Genomic DNA, 15,842 nt, shown 5'->3' with positions numbered 1-15,842 from the left:
TCAAATTGAAAAAATATTTTTGTGTTGAATATACCATTAATCGAGGGAGGTTTTAGGCTATATGTATATCATCACGCTGCGACCAATAGGAGCGAAGAAAAAGTCATAACTTATATCTTCTAACCACGCAGACGAAGTCGCGGGCAACAGCTAGTAAGAAATAAAATTAAGAGGAAAATTAAAAACTATACAATAATAGTTAAAATGAATCATTTATAAAATCATCCACAGCATAGTAACATTTTTTAATTAGCAGTGAGTAAGTTCGTAGTTCGCAGTGACAGTTCATTTATTCTGAAAATTTTAAAACCATGAATTCCTTCTCTATCCCCGCCACTCCTACTCACCCCGTTTTAGTTTAGTCATAACACTTCCATACAACTCTATGATCGAATCTCTTGCAGTAATCTCAATTCTACAATCTTACATCCTATTTTAATATAAACGCGAAAGATTCGATGTATGTATGTTTCTTTCTTTTTCACGCGAAAACTACTGAACGGATTTAGACGAAAGTTGGTAAACAGATAGATCATTATCAGGATTACCACATATCACCGTTTTTATCCCGATTTTATGCCCCTGTGGGATCATTTTCGATCTGAAGCGGGCGGGAACACGTTCAACAGCTTGTTTGGCAAAATTCGCTGCAAACTCAAATTGCAGACGTGTCATTTCAATTACTCTTTGTAACTTTTATATATAAGTATTATTACTATTGTGTCCAATACCCTTTTAACCCTGAATTGAGTTGTCAGAGATTAGTTAAAATGTTGTCGGTTTTGTCAATACGATTCCATTGAACGGACTTGAATGATTACAAAAGAGTCCCTTTGTGATTCGTTTTGGATGCTACAGTCAAAAGTAGGGCAATGAATATGTTTTGACAAAAGTACTGACATATAAACAGAATGACTATGGTGAATAAAAACCAGTCGTGAGTGACTGAGAGTGACATCCAGATAATCCAGGGTAACAAAAACCCCTCAAATTGATGAGTTTATTATATTATACTTTTAACATTTATTCGTTGCATTTCAGCAGACACAACATCAGAGAAAATTTGAACTTTCTGGCTATGACGGTTCTTGAGATACAGCTTGGTGACATACGAACGGACTTGCAGATTGACAGACGGCGAAGCCTCAGTAATAAGGCTCCGCTTTTAGCCTTTAGATATGGAACCCTTAAAAAATTACCAATTCATTCAAAAACTATAAGTAGGACATGCTCTTTTTCTGGCACACAAAAATCTCTTCTGCCAACTTACATTAGTCAAGCTAATTTCAAATAATTATTTCACATCTAAAAGAAAACAGAATTAAGTGAATTGTATCATATTACGAGTTCTTCCATTCCGCTTCGTTGCCCTCGTGGTCGGCAGCGAATAGCAAGCGAGAGGTTCGATTCCCAGATCGAGTAAAGCATCATGTTACACATAACAAACAACTATGCACCTCTGCCTATACCTTAAAAAAAAACAGAAGTTTGAAAAAAAAGTTTTATAAACGAAATTTAAAAACGGAAATCATTCAAAAACAGAACGCGTTGACCGTTATAATAAGAATAAAATATAAAATTTAAAATATCAACATTCGGAATACGAAATTTAAAAAAAGAAACGCTACCAACCTTAAACTTTACTCGTAAGTGATTGGTATAATTAAAAATCGTTCAATGAACTTGGCATAACATAACCTACAGCAACATATCCTGCGTTGTGTGCGTGTGTGCGTTCATTTCGTGAGTTCATTCACCTTGCCAGTTGGGGAAGTTGGGAGTAATGGAAGCAGTGGAGACGTTGTTCGATAAAATATTTTTTTACTTACACTTTCTGCTGCTTTTTTGTTCGTTTTGTTAGCTTCTTTCGAAAAGAAATGATTTAAGAATTTTCCTATTAAATTGCATTTATACGAAATTAAAAGTAGCAATCGGTTGGAAACTGTCATGTACAAAAAAATACAGTTTACCTAATTAGGTGTGCAATATAGCTCAGACACAGGATTTGTGATTAAGATCTTCTATTTCCATATAAATTACATAATGAACTGGGATTCCTACATATAACTTTGTTATTAAAATAAAATTAATTATTACTTAGCAATAAAAGTCTTCTCCACACCATCGCTAACCGTCCGATATTTAACCAAGTCGCGGAGTTGCATTTTTGCCATACACGCACTTAACGTGTTTGTGTGCAGCACATATACACACACATACGCACATTATACGCACACTGGGTGCGTATGATGGACGCTTTATATTTTTTTTTCTTACACTCAGTACACACTGGCTGAAAGAAGTTTTAAGATATTTAAATGATCGAGTCAAGTTTTGCGCTTGAATTTGGAACGGCTCGGAAGGAATATTTAAATTTTAAATTTCGAATGTGTTTTACTGGTTTTCGGATTTCATGCGATATTTTTATCGATCGTATTTGGATTATGTTAATAAATTATGTTTCAATAAATATTAGATACTATTAACAAAAAAAAAAAAAAGAAATTTGCGTTATTTTTATTTTTAAACAATCTATACAAAAAAATATCTAAAGATTGCGCAAGATGTTTAAACACAAATATAACTAAGCATATTATGAAACATTACCAGCTAATTACAACAACATAATTACAAATGCAAAATTTGCAAACGTACTTATAAACGCACAGAGACTGACCAAACCGGTGCTATTTTTAAATGAAAAAAAAACATCCTTTTGAATCGGTCCCGTTACTTCCAACTCCGCGGCAATTTATACGACAGTAATAATTCTCAAACATGTATTACAATTAATAAATTAATACTTTTATCAGTTTTGAATAAAAGGAGTAGAAATCATCATTAAAATCTCAGTCATCACTATCGGTGTAGCTATTTCCATCTTTCTCTATCCTGTGCCTCTCTTTCATCTTCTTTCCTTCTCTTAGTATATGTACTTCCTTCTTAGCCTTCTTCTGCCTCTCCGAGCTTCATAATAGGGAGAGAACATAATAGGCCACCTTATGGGGATGATGACTGGGTATAAAAAGAAAAAATCTAATCCGTCCCTCAGTTAGATAATTGAAAAGTATTAGACATGTATTTTTCCTTTTTCAGAAAAACTAAAATTGACAAAGATTAATGATGCTTTAAATGTTATGAGAGGGGCGTGTGACGTAACGATATGGTAAAATTTATACTCAATCGTGACGTCACGCGTAAGTTTCATTCACTGTAATTTGGTCAATTTATTATTGCCAGACAATTTAAAAAATACACATCAAATATCCATTATTATACAATAAACTACAAGACGGACTTTGGAAAAAATTACAAAATCCCTATTCACCATGACTCATTCAACTAATATGTTACAAAGACAGAAGGAATAAAAAACATATGATCTAATAGCCATCAAAGTTACAAAAAAGGTTACATCATGTAATTCGTGAGTAAATTAGTAACAAATTTTTACTTTTTACGTTAGAAATGTAAAATGAAAGTCCAGTCATTACGTGAATGTGTGTATTGTGAACACAGCTCAACTCGTATCAGTTTACTCGTGATGTCCGTCTGTCTGTATGTCCGTCCGGTGACGCTTCCGCCACTCATTGTTTTAACATTCTAATATATGACAAACTACATCTCACGCGGATCTTAATAATAGATGGAATTTATGGTAATGTGGCAATGGCGCCAACTTTTCAACACATCTATAGATATATATACATACTAGCTGTTGCCCGCGACTTCGTCCCCGTGGGTAGAAGAGATAAGTTATGATTTACATATATCTGCCTTGTTTTTTTTCACATTTTCCATTGCATCTTCGCTCCTTTTAGTAGCAACGTGATGTTTTATAGCCTAAAGCCTTCCTCGTTAAATGGTCTATTCAACACAAAAATATTTTTTCAATTTGGACCAGTAGTTTCTGAGATTAGCGCGTTAAAACAAGCAAACAAACAAACTCTTCAGCTTTATATATTAGTATATATAATATATATATATAGAATATATATATAGAATATATAGATTATAAAGCTGAAGGGTTTGTTTGAATGCGATAATCTCAGGAACTACTGATCCTATTTGAAAAAAATATTTCAGCGTGACATAGGCCATCTATTATGAAGGATGTAAGATGTAAACCATCACGCTGCAGCAGAAACTGGAAGAAGTTGCGTGCGCTGTGTCAATAGTTAAAGTTATCTATATCTTCATAACGCGGACAAAGTCGCGAGCAACAGCAGCTAGTTCATAATAATCAAGAAGCAATGAATTAAAAGTCGCTCCTCTTAAGTGTTGCTATCTCGGTCATTGTCAAGTGGAATGTAGATACAAAATAATGTTTGATGACGTCACTGAGCCAAGTGCTGTGATCCTCAGAGTCTCATAACTGATCCTCCATCAGGTACCAGGTGTTAAAGGTGTATAAAGAAGTACCTGACTTTAGTTAAAGTACAGATACCTATAGAGTTCAATCTTTTTATATTTTCTTTGGGATTACTTTAGGAAACTCGGAAACAAGAAGACTCGGACTCCCTTGCCGGACACTTATGATAGTTGCTACACCCTGCAAAACACCCCCAAAACTTGAATGAACAGTATATGGCACATGCACAGATCAATTTTCAGCTTTTATAAAATAACGAAAGTCTGGCCGTCGCTGGCTCTCGTCTCTGCATAAGAAACTAAAAACCTCGCAGCAAAAATATTCTCCAAAACTTCATACACCCTTATATACAATGCACACACACACACACATACATACGAGTATATAAACCTCGTCGTACGCCAAAATACCAGCGGTATGGATGACACTGTTCCCGTAATTATTTTAGAACTTGTTGAGTCGCTGCTTGTGACTTACGCGTAGCGGTAACATGGTATAGGGGAAGAGCTGATACGATTTGCAGTTGAAATATAACCTAGTGTGGATAGGTACATTTGGAAAGACATACAGGAACACAGAACGTGCCTTATTAAAGGATAACTGTCTCATTTTGTACACAAAATTTATCTCCAATGAGAATTTAGTAAGTTTTGTTAATTGTTTAAGGGTACATTTCAATAGGTCCAATAAAATCTTAATTTCTGTGGATTTTTTATTCTTCAACTTTAGAACAAGAAAAAATAGTGTTTTCTCAAGTTTTTGATCAGATATGCAGCTTTGCTTAATATCTAGGAGATAGCTTAAAAAACTAACGAGATATACAAGATTGAAAATTCCGTGCCACGGCGACGGAACATGCGTCCATGACAATGAAATGTTATTATACCATTACGAAAGTAATCGAAATTATATTAGTCTTTTTTTCCACTATAATTTTCCTTTTTCTCCTAACGTGTCTAGGTACTAAGTTTTCGTACCTAGTTATTCCGTACCGAAATTAGCATTGTCCTATCTCCACGAACCTATTTTGCCAGGTTTATAGCCAAAGGAATTTAAAAACAAAATCTTCATTACAATAAAATGATTCCCATTCTCCGCTTCAGCCTACAACATGTGTGCCACATTCGGGGCAACCCTTCATTTCGGGCCTTCTCCAATTATCGCCGTGTCGTGGTCCGCCGTCAGGTTTACTGATTTTAATGAATTCCAACACTTTTCTCGTTTGATCTGTTTCAGCTAGTTTTACTATAGTTTTGTCAATTTATATTAATTATTCTGAAGTGAGTTGTGACTTGAATTAATATCGCGATCCCCTTTCTGTAGTTTTTAATTTGTAGTTAGTTAGCGGGGGTCTATTACCGTCTCTTAATGACTATTGCAGGTGTGGGAAAGAGATGCCGCTCTATATTGTTTAGTGCGCTATCCCGCTTCCATTATTGTGAGTCTTTATTCAGGTTACGGTGGTAGGTCTTCCTGCTTTTGGTTTTTTCATCTGGACGATATTTTTAATAACTTTAACGTTTGTATTAAATTAGGCTATTAAAAGCATTCTTCATTTTTTCATTTGTATTTTCCGAGATTAGCGCTATCAAGTTAAATTATACTTATTTGACCAGTGTCAAGGACTCTGGTCAAATACCTACCTACCTACTTGTCTTGTCTTCATGATTACCCAGATAAACTTTGAAAAATTTTTTTTGAATAAAATAAAATCAAGTCTTTATTTCCTAAGTAACACGTGATTTCCTAAGTGACACGGAATGCACACATGATCTGATAGAAGCCGTGTGTTATTTTGAAGCAATAAAAAAATATATCTCCACAGATTAATTTCAACACACTACGTAGGTTTTATTCAAAACAAAAATATACAGCATTGACGACAACACAAACTGTCAAACGTCAATAACGTTCATTTAGCCTACACGACAGTGTTCATGTGCCTCATAAAAATAAAAATATAAAAAAACTAGGTAGAAGCTATATAAATAAGACCAGCGAGTCCATTTCCCATTGCTGAATAAATCCTAATAAGATAAGGATTGAGATAAGTAAATTCAATCTTCTAGAAGATGACGTCACGTAAGATTGAAAATGTTCATCTGGAACTGCTGGAGAAGTTGTTCGCTGACTCCGGTCTTGAGTGCATCAGGTCTCCGGTACTGTCTTCTGAATCCTCAAGCAGTTTGGGAGCCAGTGAGGAGCACGGTTGGTAAATGTTCTGCTGATTAGTTGAGTAATGGTGGTGGGTTTAAAGTTGGATGCTGGTTGTCCTTGCAGAGAATAGATGGTTTTCTTAGAATTTTAACTTCAAATTATGTTGGTTGTGGCTGTTGGTTTAAATGTGGCCCTGATTGATATACTGGAGGGCGTGGGTTCGATGGCCGCATGAGACAAGTTTTATTGAAGACGCAAATTTTATTTTGGGAAATTCTGCCTTTTGTTTTCCTTCAGAAAATAATCAATTCACATGCAAAGATTGTAAAAAAAAACTCATTTTTTTGGTCAAGTTATATCTTGGTGATATTCCTCAAATTTGAAAATCTTTTCAGGCGAAGAAGAAGAAGAAGAGGAAGCCGCTATAGAGACGGTAGCGGAGGAAGAAGAGAAGTCTCCTGTAGTCGAGGAGGAGCTGGAGGAGCTGCCCGAGATATTCCCCTCTCCCTCTCTCAGACACCTTCTGTCTGATAAGGTCAGACATATACAGAAGCAGAATAGGTGAGGATTTATATTTTAGACAATATTTATTGAAAATGTTCTCCGTGCGCGATGAATTGCTTGCATTGCTTGCTACGCTCCACTCAAAATCCCCCGCTAAGTCAAAAAAGGTTTAGTGGGTAAGATTTAGAAACTACCCGCTTTCTCCGCTTAGGATTACCTCCTATAGCAGTCAGGGCCTAACCTTGTCCAGTCTAACCTTGAAGTTAAAGAGACACATCGCAGGGTGTTGCACTTCTAAAAGTGGACTTTTCCGATTTGTATTTGTCTCTGGGTTCTTCATATGTTCTATTATAGCCCTAACACAATGCGTATCCTTAACATCCATGAACTAATCTGAAGCAGCCCTTCAGCCCGTACGGCGACAATTCCAGGAATAACAAAGGTTTCAAATTTCAGGTTATAAATACGGTGCTCAATAACCCTCTGATCTACATAAACCCCTACAATCAATTCCCTTTCTCAAACAGAAACCTACTTTCAGAATACACGTACTGCCAGAAGAGTTTAAAAAGCGCATCAATCCCCAAAACATACCCAAAATAGCAGTCACTCCACAACAGAAATACATTGAGATGCTAGGAGATCTAGTTGGCTGTAAGCGGTACAGAAGCAGCTTGGCCGAGTTCTGGTTTCTGGATACCTTGGCTAATTTACTGTGGAGAGCTCAGGACGATGAGCTGGATAGACGTGAGTCATTTAGTATTTCCTAAGGGTTTTTTGGCTTTATTATTGTCTACTTAAGGTAAGTTTCACCAAATGTTTACGGTCTTTGATGGGTGTCGGGCTACATTCAGCGGTGGTCTGCGATTAGCTTATTTAAGATGATGTCAACCTACCCTTAAGATACCCGTGAAAAATCTCAGGTGCAATTGCTGTGGACTAGCTTTACTGACCAAAATTATGTATTGTGCCAACGACTTAGAGTTTAGTTGTAGTTCATTCTTCCATAGGCAGAGTGGTGTTAAGAAGTAAGGGTAGCAATTTGAGTATAAGTTTAAGCAAAACATTTTATATTATACGTCTCTATACATACTCAAACTTATATGTTTTAGCAACCCAAGCTATCTTGATCCTGTGGTTCTGTGAATGGATGAAGGAGATGCAGCATTTTGATGCAGCTAGCAGGCCTCGGATGATGAAACGATTCAAGGTCAGTTACTTTTTGAACTCTACATAATTTACTACATACACAGACCAACTAGTAATGTAAGATTTTGCAGCATTTTTTCAAAACTTTGAATATATAGGATTATTAGTGTTAAATGCATGCGCATTGAAATTCAATTATAAAAGTTGCGATAATCCCTAAATTAAAATAATAGTAAGAACTGCTTAGCTATTTTTTCAAGCAAAAAGGATCCAGCTAAATTTTTAAGCAATAAGAATCTAACACATAAGCAGCCATTACGCGTAGGAGACGCGTATGCACCTACCATATTTCCCCAAACAATAACCAGACCAACTAATCTCTCCCCAATATTTTTAGGACAACATGCTAGCAGCTGCCAAGATACTGGCCACGGAAGACCGCCTCCCCGCACCATCGGAAGCTGGGGTTTACTACAAGGCTGTTGACGAGCCTGACGACCCTGAACACACCAAGTCCAGTACTCATACTATAAAACACCTCGTCAATTTTGAAGGAGCGGTGTACGAGTGCTGTCTTAGAGATCTCATCAAGATTATCCATTATATTTTTGATCTGTTAGTTTGGATTTTAAGTTTTGATACAATATTCTAGAAGAAGGTCCAAGACGTTTTCCGGGGTCATACCGAGCTAGTGAATCGGTGGTATTCTTAGGATTATTTTGGATCCTGGCTCACAGAAGTTGTATTGCGGGTTTATCCCGTTAAAATTAGATAAAAATCGTAATTTTTTCCTTCTTTTTTACCCAAACCAGCGATGCTTTAGAACCGTCTATGGGTATACTTGTTTTTATTTTTATGAAATGGGTTCCGGACAAGGAATTTTAACGAAACATTCAAGACACCAGAAAACATTAGAACAAGTTTTCTTGCATGCACAAATGCTTTTTCTTGTCGGGGATCTTACGACGAGTTGCGCTCTGTGGGTTTTCCGTGGTGTCCTACAACCTCGCCTATCCGTGCATTCTTTTTTTCAGTAATCACTTGAGTGTATATTCCTGACACCGCATCTTAAAGTAAGATTGTAGCAGTTGTAAAAGCACTTCACCAAGCGCAACAGTCCCGTCTTCAAGATCTCATCGTAGTTCAACATTACCTTATTGCATTTGTCTCTATTTTGTTTCCCAGATTCAGCTCAGACTACCAATATAACTTAGTCCGATCAGTGTTCACGTTTACGCCTGAATATGCGCTCATAGACGCGCCTTACCAGATTCAGAACCCAAAGAGGATGTATGCAGCCTTAAAGGTTAAGCCGAAGAAAGAAGCGAAATCGCCGAAAAAAGAAATTAAGCCTGTCAAGGGGAAGAGAAAGGAAGATACTTCAGAATATTTGGCGTTGTTGGATGTAGGAATTAATTTGTATTCAATATTGTATGTTTTTGAATGTACGAGGTATAGGTTCGTTCCCAATAGTCAATGGTGTCTTAAAATAGTTGGAAAGAGCCAAAAACCCCAAACCCACAGCTCTGTACCACAGACAAACAATGAAGGCAAGCATCCTGAGGAAACCTTGATCACAAGAATTGGTATTTGTAATCGCCAATCTGCGAAAGCAAGCATAGTGATCATTGCTTATAGTTTCCCTGTGTAGGGAAGAGGACTTTGCCCAGAAGTGGGAAATTTTGATATTTATAAGCTGGTATTATTATATATTGAAATGGGGCCTGTTGTGGAAAAGATGCCGATTTAGCTAGCTTAGTATCACAACTGCAGGTGTTAATTAAGTATTTAGACAAAAAGACCAAGAATATACCTCTTTTCAAGTACCTATCCAAATAGACCATAGTTTTTATTGAAGTGCATCTACCCATTAACTATCTTCACTTCCACCAGCTAAAAGCTAAAGAAGATAAACTCCTGGAGGAACAAGAGGAACGCGACCGAGAGGAGTGGAACCGTCGCAGCCACATCCTGCCCCTGAACTTCGCTGCTGGAGACGAGTTCTTCAACAAGTACTGGCCGCCGCCCACGCCTGCCCCCGAACCCGAAGTGGTGTTGGACCTCAAGACAAAAGCGAAGCCGAAGGGAAAGAAATAATCTGAGTACTAGACGAAATTACTATCACATTTGATTGTAAGATTGTGGATTGGGACTATGAGATTTCTGGGATGAAAATCTTTCTTGGAGGTGGAATCGGTTTTGGTATTCCTAGCCAAATGCTGCAGCTGGTTATTTTGTATACATTTTGGATTTATAGTATACTGATTATATGATGTCCAAGAAAAACCAAGGAAACAGGTACCTGCAAATTGAAATCAAAAAATTGATGTAGTCCCAAAAAACTACATGGGAATTATCAAAACCAATTGTGTTTTTATATACATCGTCTACCATGAAAAGAAAAAAAAAATAAGCTCGGTACACAAAACCCGACAATAGTAAAATAACATTTATTAATCGATTAAATTCTATTATCGATATTATAAAGAATACAAGGAAACAACTAAAACAAGCAATACAGGTTACAGTTGACTTTATTCACTATAATTTACATCTTGACAACTTGCATTCAATGTGGGTACAAGAATAATGTCTTTTTAAGTTCCAACTATTTAATACGCAAAATATTTTTTTCATTTATCATGAATTGTGCTTTATAACGTCTTACTCCTAAAAATTTTGAAAAACTTACCAAAATATAAATTTTTGATTTTTCGTTTTCCAAAATTTTTTGAAGTAAAACTACAATTTAGCTGAACAAATAACAAAAGCTTAGATATACGAACAAATGATATACAACTTTTGATATGAATATGCACTTCGGGTGTGCTGCCATCTAGTGATATTTAAAGTAACTTTTAGTTTTTGTACGAACTCACAGATGGCGTTAGTCTTAACAAATCCACCGAAAATAGACCGATTTCACTGCCTTTGTTACTTATTTAGCTAAAATAAAATAAAAATGGCAATAATACATATTAAACACTAAAATAACGTTTTATTTACATCAATTTTTATAAACTAACTGCTAAGATACGACATATAGAATATATTTGGTTAAAATCGAGTAATAATTTGCTGGTTTTTATCCTATTATACTAATTCTCGAAATTAATAACATAGCCAGAGAATTATCGACGGAATTTCTAATGCCCTTTGTACGAAACTAAGTATTGCGTGGGCTTACGAACCTCATGGCGTTTGTCGTGTAAAAAAGGCACTAGAATTTCTGTCTTATGTATGTAGGGATGAATCAACGTATGTTATTAATTTCGGGTACAATTACCTAAACACTGACGTTCTTAATAAGATCAATATTTACTTATTAAATAACTTCTTTAATTTAAAATCACAAAACAATGGAATCTTAAAGATTTACACCGAAAGACGATTCTAAAACAATTCAGAGTATTTAGAGATAGATCGAAATTAAATAATGATAATTATAGATTTTAATGCATATAAATAAAGTAAGTTTTTCAGTCAAAATGAGATTAAGGAATATTTTGTAAACCATGAAATTAGGGTATTTTAGATAACGATAAACAAATATGAATTAAAGGTTAACATAAAGTAATAGCTGACCTGGCTCACGTTTTTTGCTATGAAAGGGTTAAAGGGAATTTTTGGCATAGAAAAATAATTACATATGAATAAAAAGCACGGTGATGAAAAAAAAAAGATGTAAGATTCTCAGACGTTTCCCATATGCACACTGCATTTCATGAGAATCGTGACACGATAATTATATATGTGTTAGACTAGCTGACCCAGCAAACGTCGTTTTCCCATACAAATGAGTTCTAGGCAATGCAAAAAATGGGCGGTAAAAAATATATGCAGAAAAAATGTTGTCCAATTCTCAGACCTACCCAATATACACCGGGACCCGAAAATTTTCGGGTTTGTTGTCTTTTTTTATTACGAAACAATTCTTACACAAAAGCATATAGTAAATAATAGTTATTGAACTGATTTCAAGGCTGAGTTTTAGCCGGCTTGAAGAAACGGTCAAGTGAAATAAACTGTTAGTAAATAAGCAATGTGTTTTTGAATAGGGTTTAAAAATAACACGATTTACAAAAGATTCCTTAATAGAAAATTCTATACATAAGAGAGGATCTGAGTATCAAAAAACTGGCACATTAAAAGCAACTTACATATACAATATTGCACATTATTATTACTAGCCAAAACTATTGTAATCTAGTATTTCTATAATAATAATGCTGTAACATTTAATTATTATTATAACTATTAGATTGATCAGTAGTGTTTTTAAAATGGAAAATTTACTGTAGACGATAAAACATCCTGTATTTGAAGTCGTTTTCAAATGTATAAACTTTCAAAATAATGGCTTTACAATTGGGTGAATTAGAAAGCGTTCTCTAGCATCTCTGATGTCCAGATAGTGCTACATTAAATAAATGAGATGGCAATTGGATATTATAATCATGATCATTTGATCAACTTTAGTATGGGAGTACAATTAGTATTTTTTGATACTTGTAGAAAGTTAATTACTTCCATTTACTGATGAAGCGATTAAAATGTGACCAGGTTTTTCTAAATATACCCTTTCGACACATTTTCATGCTTGGAATACTAGAATGACTTGGTGTTGCCAGTAAACATATAAATACTACTGATCAATCACCATATGGCAGTTTTACGTTATTAATCACAAAAATATTACTGAATAAATGTTACAATATAAATGCTAGGCGACTGAATATCGTATTAAATTAAAACTATTTTATCTATTACTTTATGGTAATTAATTAAAGAAACTATGCTTATGGTATACTGTATTCATTTGTTCGTAGTTCATTGTTTTTCATACGCACAACGCAGGTTTCTGAAATACGACACACTTTTGGTCTCTTAGTGTGTACAGACAAACCTTTGGAGTTTTTCTTAGTAGCTTGAGACACCTAATATCGTGAAGACTTGCGTTGCATCGCGTATATGGATATTCGTGAACCTATGTATGGGTTTGTGGATCTTTAAATGCTTGTTCTTCTTTTATAAGAGTTTAGTCTTTATGCAGTTTAAGTTAAGGTATATAATTGTATGTCTATAGGTAAGTAACCTGGTAATAGTTTGTGTGTAATGTAACATCACGAAACCAAAAGTATTTTTTAGAATATCTCTGCATGAAAATATATGTTTTTGACACGTTAGAGTAAACTATGCTATGGAATATAACCTCTTTTTTAGAAGTTTAGATATTTGACGTTGAAATAGATTGTTTGACAATTGAGCGTTTTAACTAAAGTTTGAGCACAGGGTGTTGCTTTTTTGAGCCAATGAGTTGAAAAAAAATGTGTATTAATGTGATTTTTCTGCATGCAGATTTGTTTTTAGTAAGTTAGCTAATTTAGTGCCTTGAATTGTTTATTATTTTTTGTCATAATTAAATAATGAGTTTTTCGTTTCATTGCGATTTTGTTTTAAGTTTGAGGAAAACAATTAACTGAAACTAACAAGGAACAAAATAGAAATATTTAAGTATTATTGAGAACCATTTTGAAAAAATCTTTTTAATAAATGGCAAGCTTAAATATTTAGTTATTTCAGTCATCTTAGTTTAATTGCAAGCCGTAAAAATAGTTTTATGTAAATTCACCATATTAATATTCATCATAAGGTCGTATTTTGCTCAAGAAATTGAAAAGTAAAAGACATTTATAGGCCAAAGAAAACATTTTCCTAATACAATAACAATTTAACAATTTAGATAAGTTTTCAAAAACAATCGACAACTTATTTTGGGAGTATTTTAGAAATATTATTGCGAAAAACGTAGTTTCTGACTTACGTACAATAATTTTTTGATCATCACTCGAACCAAGATGATAAAAATTTATTTGTGGAATTAACCAATTACATTTGTTAGCAATAGGCAATTTTTATAATTACAATATTTCATAAGGTAAAATCCCAACAATAAAATTTCTAAAACACTCCTAAAAATGTATAATTTAATACCGAAACATACAACAAAAGAGAATCTCTTTTAACTTTTTTTTTAATAATAATAATACATTACAAATGTTATAAAACTAACATTAATTTTTCATATCATACATGGCTTATAGTCAAATACCATGGGTATTGGTTACCTTCTACCGAGCCTGTGTGAGAGAGAGATCGCTTTACGGCTTATGTAGCGCCCTCTCGCTTCCATAATAGCTATGGAATTGCTGTATGGAGGTGGTAGTAGGTCCAATGTCTATGTAAGCAATAAAAACTGCCTATCTGTCAAAGTCTCGAGATTTTTGGAATAAATTGAGCAAGTCTAGTTTTTTTTTAGGCTAAAAACAAACAAATTTAATACAATTCATTGGCGACTTTTTTATCTCACATTTTATATTACATTACAGTTTTAAGTTCAGTAAAAATAACTAAACTTTTGTACTATTTAAACCTAAAATGATGCTTTTATTGTCTGAATAAAGACAATGGCTAGCATTAAAGACTTTTTTATATCATTCAATAATAATCTATTAATGAACCTCATTTATTTGCTCTATAATAATTCATGCCTCAATATTTTTTACCATTCAATGCGTGATACGTTTTTAAATTGACAGAATGTTATAGAATTATTATTTTTAAATAAAATATGTAAATACCAGTATATACATTTAAATGCAAATAATATAGAATACTTATAATTCGGCTAATATTTATTATACCAAAATGAAGACACTAACTTAGTGCCTTAGGTCCAACGACCATACATCCCTTAGACACCTCATATCAGGCAACCAATGTCTTCAGACTTCAAACACATCAGACTTATAAATCTTATATAGGTAACTCATCATATATCATAAACGCGAAAGTTTGTATGTATGGATGTTTGTTCCTCTTTCACGCAAAAACCACTGAAAGAATTTAGACGAGACTTGGTACATAGATAGATTATAAAATAGAATCGTTTTATACCGATTTTATGTATCCGTGGGAAAAAAATTAATTTGTAGAGGTTGATAACAGATAGGTTATAATTTCGAATCAGTTTCGACCAGTAGCGTGAGCCGTAATCACTTCAGAGAACTTTCAATATGTCACAGCCTGTCCAAATGTAGTAAGGACCCTGCTTCTTCCAACCTCAGCTAGTTGACAGAATGACTTTTGGATGTCTATGGGTTGTATGGTGATTGTTAAAAAAATACCTTGGATAGAAATACTGTAATGATAACATCAACATATTAGATAAATTCGCTTACTCTATTCTGATTAAAATACTAACAATATAATGCTTTTATACATAAATTCATTATTTTGAACTGTCCTTGAGATTCTTTTTGACTTATTAATGAATTTTACTTATTGTTATACAAGCTCATACGAATCACTTAGGTTGCGTTCAGGACGCGTTCCATTGAACACATTTTATCATATGGTGGGCGTGAAATCATCACCTTTATGTGACAATTGTAATAGGCCCGAGGATGTGATACATGTGTTGATGGAATGTGTACAATACCGCCGCCCTAGGAGTATGTTGTTGCCAAACATTCGGTTATTTAATGGGGGTGTCAATGTACTTTTGAAGCAGCCAGTATCTGAGGAATGTAAGGTTTTGTATGGCTTTATGAAAATTTGCCTGAAAGAGAGGAGTGAAAGAACGGGGAACTATGTATAA

General features: G+C 34.3%; 1 protein-coding gene across 2 annotated transcripts; it reads left to right on the top strand.

Annotated features, from left to right (window-relative positions):
* The first annotated feature begins 6,288 nt into the window (after window positions 1-6,288).
* LOC113494811 lies at window positions 6,289-11,929 on the top strand. 2 transcript variants are annotated; one of them, XM_026873295.1, is made up of 7 exons: window positions 6,289-6,580; window positions 6,925-7,090; window positions 7,575-7,780; window positions 8,146-8,243; window positions 8,580-8,797; window positions 9,368-9,587; window positions 10,076-11,929. In XM_026873295.1, exons 1-7 carry the CDS (start codon window positions 6,445-6,447, stop codon window positions 10,277-10,279), a joined length of 1,248 nt encoding a protein of 415 aa, XP_026729096.1. In that variant the 5' UTR covers window positions 6,289-6,444; the 3' UTR covers window positions 10,280-11,929. The 2 variants fall into 2 exon arrangements, with proteins under 2 accessions (XP_026729096.1, XP_026729095.1); XM_026873294.1 differs by having other exon boundaries at window positions 9,368-10,159.
* Window positions 11,930-15,842: the final 3,913 nt, after the last annotated feature.

This window comes from Trichoplusia ni, chromosome 6 (assembly GCF_003590095.1).
Source record: "Trichoplusia ni isolate ovarian cell line Hi5 chromosome 6, tn1, whole genome shotgun sequence".
Taxonomy (NCBI): Eukaryota; Metazoa; Arthropoda; class Insecta; order Lepidoptera; family Noctuidae; genus Trichoplusia; species Trichoplusia ni.
This window is presented reverse-complemented; position numbering and strand designations above follow the sequence as displayed.